Raw genomic sequence first — 4,418 nt, 5'->3', positions numbered from 1 at the left:
ACACATTGCCTCTCCTAACCCTGTTCTTCATCCTCCCTCTCAGCCAGGACACCTCTTAGCCATCTCCCAACTGTGCAGCCCCAAACTCTAGCCCTGCTCATGCTGTATCCCCTCCAGCCTTTCCCCTCTCGCTCCTCTCTAGCTGTTGTCTTCCCCACATGGGATGTGGGTACCTTCAGGACATAGACAGTCTGGATTTCTTATATTGGTGACCCTGGCACTTAGTGGTGGCGCATATAAATGTGTGCAGAAAGAGCACTCACTTCCATAAGTGCCTTTTCATTTCATCACTCTTCCAGGGCATCCCCTCTGTGCTGGTGGAGTTTCCTACCCTCCCAGTCTGAACCATTTACTCAACCACCTAACCCTTCTCTTTCTCTCTCTCTCTCTGGCTCTCTGGCTCTGTCTCTGTCACTCTCTGTCTCTGACTCTCTTTCTCTTCCCCTTCCCCTTGGTCCCAGGAACCTCATGTCCTGTCTCCTACATGCATACTCACTCCCTTGTCCAATAAGATACAGACAGCACTAATTCCACCATCCTGCATCATTTGTTTCCTGCATCTCTCGTGTAACAATAGAAAGTCTTTTCCTTGTTGGGCAAGTTCCTGGCCTTCGATCCATAAAACACTAACTTGCATTTTTTTTGTCAAAGTGACTTATTGTCTTTTGGTATGGTCCCTACCCTTCAAGTACTTATTAGTTAGGAAGTGATATGATACATACACCTGTATTAGAGTGTGGAAGGCCAATTTTTGTTAGGTGGGGAAATGGGGGTAGAGTCCCTTGGAATGATGCCTTCTAAAGAAGTTTCTTATAGTCTAACAACCATGGGTCACACAAGAAGCCATGCCCATGGACCCCACCCTCTATTTCTATATTCTTACTTCAGTTGATGACATAAAAACCAAATTTTGAGTTTGCCTTACATTTCCTTCATTGTTCTTGATGCTAGATAGCTAATGGACCTGTTTTCTTTAAACATGGATTCATTAATGCAGAACTGATTGTCATTTGCTGTTACTAACATTACTGGCTCCGATTTAGCACACATTCATAAAATTCACAGATTTTATTTGCATCAGAAGAATGGAGACTCAGTTTAGTACAATTTTAGTCAAGGCCAGGTATTCCCTGGGAATCATATGTTTAGTCCAGCAGGACTGGATCAGCAACATCAGTCCATTTATACATTCTTCTGGATGGGAAGGGGAGAAGAGAGGAGAGGGATCTGTGGAAGAATCCAGACTTTCAGACCTGCCTCTCTGTTTCCTCCCATCTAAGAAACAACCTTTTTTTCTGCAAATCTGCCCTAAGGGGCAGCCCCTTATACTTGTCTCCATTTTGTGGAAGATTATTCATTATGGTGGTTGCTGCTGGACTGGTTTAAGAGGTGAGTGATAGAAGAAATTATATAAATTCACAGACCCTTCCCTGAATAGAAATTAAAACTGAGAGGAATAAGAAGAAGGACAATTTTGGGCATGAGGGCCTTACTACTCTGGGCAGACCTCAATTTCCTCCTTCATAAATTGCCCAGGTGATCCCTATAAGCTCTTCCAAACCTTGACCCTATGCTCAGGTTAAGAAATCACAGGAGAAGAAGGAAGAGCTGCCCACAATATTTCCTATTTAATAGTTAAAGCTTTCAGGGTCTATCCCATCACAGGCAATGGTGATCGTCACTGTCAGAGGGGTGCTCTGGTAGTGACACTTATTGGGGAAGACCGTGTCCCCAGTTAGCTGGCAGATGGTTAATTTCAAAGGGTCACTGCTCTGGTGACATTTGTTATCCTTCTTACAAGGAATGCTTGGGCTGGGACAAATAGCTTTGACTTTGTCTAAGTTTTCATGGATAAAGGTGTGCTTCACCTTACACATGCTCCTGGGGTTCTGGGCTTTCTGGGCCATCATGACATTGCAGTCCATGTTAAACTGGGCCTGCTTCAAGTAGGTCACATCCTCTTCTTGGATGAGCTCCTCAGCCACTGCTTCCTCCTCATCCATGACTTCATCTTCTTTGAGAATGACCTCTGTCAATGGGGGCTCCATGGAATCCAACAACAGCATGTCATTCTCATCCTCCTCCTGAGTTTCCATGGCTGCCTCCTCCCATGGGTTACCATTCCAAAGCTCCTGACTGTCCTCTGGGACTGCTGGAGTCAACTGGTGTTCCAACTCCAGCCCCATGAACAGCAGCAGCATGGAGAAGATCTGTAGAACTGTCTTCATCTTTCCTATGGAAAAAGAGAGGTTGAATTAAGGGAGTTAAAGAGAGTGGTGGGAATTTCTTTTGTAAACACTTGCACCCCTATACTTTTCTTGTCTGGTGTTTGGTGTCACTCCATCTCAATTTAGGACAGAGTTTCCATTCTCTTTTTACACTTCATGTTTCCCTAACTCTTCCTTCTTTCCTGCCTGGCCAGAGACCTGACATTATAGTTCTGTCCTCTACTTTCTCCATTCCCTGGGATCTGGTTTCTAACTCTGGCCCAACACTTCTTGATATGATAGATGTCAGGGCTGGCTAGAGCAGGAAATGAACCAAATGGGAAGAGCTCGTATTTGGGCCACATGCAGTGGTCACCTTGGTGGGGGGGAAGGGGGGAGGAGGTGGAAGTCAGTAGGCACTCCCTCTGAACGGAAATGAACTGCAATTAAAGGGCAAACCAAGACTGTCCTGCAAATGCTTTTCTTGAATTCCGGTGGGAGCTTGAACTCCAGACCCCTAAGGAAAGAGCATAGTAGGTGGTAGAACCCCTCAGTCAAGGTCACCTGGGTCAAAAGGTCTGTCCCCTCCAGGTGTGGAGACTTCTGTAAGGGACTGGGTACTCCAAAGTGCCAGTGGGGAAAGAGCCAAGCCCCAACTCCATATAATGGGAAGCAACCACTGAACTCTCATTCTGATGAGTGGTTCTGGCCCTTGCTCTGCCACTACTTTGTGCAAGTCATTTAGCCCTTATGGGCAGCACTTGTCTCCTCTGCCAAATTAAAACATTAGCTGCCAAGAGTCTATGAAGCCCTTTGATGGCCATTCTTTCTGTAGAATCTAGCTGTTCCTCCCCCTCCTCTAGCCCCACCTCACTGGGGGATGAAAGGTCTCCTGAGCCAAGTCTGGTATGAAGAGGAGGAAGATGTCTGGTTTGGCATATCAGGGCCTTGGAGTCCTGACAAGGGCAAGAGAAGGACAAAGAGGAGGAGGACAACGTAGCTCACACTGACATCGTGCTTTAAGCAAAGAATTTCACATATGTTATCTCATTGGATCCTGACAATAACTCAGTGGGTTAGGTGCTGTTATTAACCTCATTTCACAGATGAGGAGGAAGGCAGGATTACAAACTAGGGTCTACCTGACTGCAAGTCCAGTGCTCTATACATTGTGCAACCCAGATGCCATGACAGGTCCCTTTTATAATTGAAGATTTAGCAAAGGTTTTCCTCCTCCTGCCAAATAAGTTTGAATTATTGTTGCTTTCAAGCAGCAGAGTGAACCTGAAAGGGAGCAGGTGAAGAATCAGCCTCCCAGATCTAAAGACAAATGAACAAGGAGCCATCACAACCTGCCCACATTGGAGAGTAGTTCCACATCTCATTTCCTGCACTCCCAATGCTACTGTTACTTACCCTATTTCCCTCAGTTGCTCACTTCCAGTTTATCCCATTTATACATGGTTATACATAGTTGTTTGCTTATTGCCTCTCTCATTAGACTGGACTCCTTGAAAGCAGGGACTGTCTTTTCCCTTCCTTTGTGCCCCCAGTGATTAGCACAGTGCCTGGCACATAGTAGGTGCTTAATCAATGGCTTAATCAATGACTTGCTGACTTACCTAAGCACCCAAGAGGCTTCCAAGACTCTTTTCAACTATAATCTTCAGCTTGGATTCCTTCCTCCTGGGTCAGTTGCCTAGAAACTGAACGGCAGAAGAAAAATCGGTGAATCAACCAGTGCGCCATGTACCCTTAAATACAGTCCTATTCCATCAATCTTTGAGTACACTCCCAGTCAGCCTTTGCTCCTATCCACCCACACAAACTCTGTGTGGGCCATACAGATCCTGGATTCTTTCCAAATACCAAGAAAGGAAATGATCTGGAAATGGAAGAGAGCAGACAGATCTGTTCCTTCAATGGGCTGTTCCGTTCCTTGCTTCCACCCACAACTTTGCTACATGTAGCTAATTTCAAGTTGGTCAACCAGATCTAACCATTTTCCAAATCTCTTTCAATTCTTGTTAATTTAACTCTTTCCTTAAGGAAAACAACACATCTGGTCTTCATTGCACTCAATTCTCCATCATGGATATTTGGTCCATTTCAAGGACACAAATTCTGCCTGTGCTTAGATTGGACTTTATACCAGATGTGAATTTACATAGTCCCTATATTAATACTGTCCCTACTTTCATGATGTTTGAT

At 45.1% G+C, this 4,418-nt stretch overlaps 1 protein-coding gene across 1 annotated transcript; it reads right to left on the bottom strand.

The window, feature by feature from the left end:
* Window positions 1-1,053: 1,053 nt before the first annotated feature.
* Window positions 1,054-3,955, bottom strand: LOC140516166 (ribonuclease pancreatic-like). The gene is made up of 2 exons (XM_072627142.1): window positions 3,830-3,955; window positions 1,054-2,233 (listed from the first exon to the last, which is right to left on the bottom strand). Exon 2 carries the CDS (start codon window positions 2,226-2,228, stop codon window positions 1,629-1,631), a length of 600 nt encoding a protein of 199 aa, XP_072483243.1. The 5' UTR covers window positions 2,229-2,233; window positions 3,830-3,955; the 3' UTR covers window positions 1,054-1,628.
* Window positions 3,956-4,418: the final 463 nt, after the last annotated feature.

The sequence above is a fragment of the Notamacropus eugenii genome, chromosome X (assembly GCF_028372415.1).
Source record: "Notamacropus eugenii isolate mMacEug1 chromosome X, mMacEug1.pri_v2, whole genome shotgun sequence".
Lineage (NCBI taxonomy): Eukaryota > Metazoa > Chordata > Mammalia > Diprotodontia > Macropodidae > Notamacropus > Notamacropus eugenii.
Note: the sequence above shows the minus strand (reverse complement) of the source record. Positions and strands in the feature narration are given on the sequence as shown.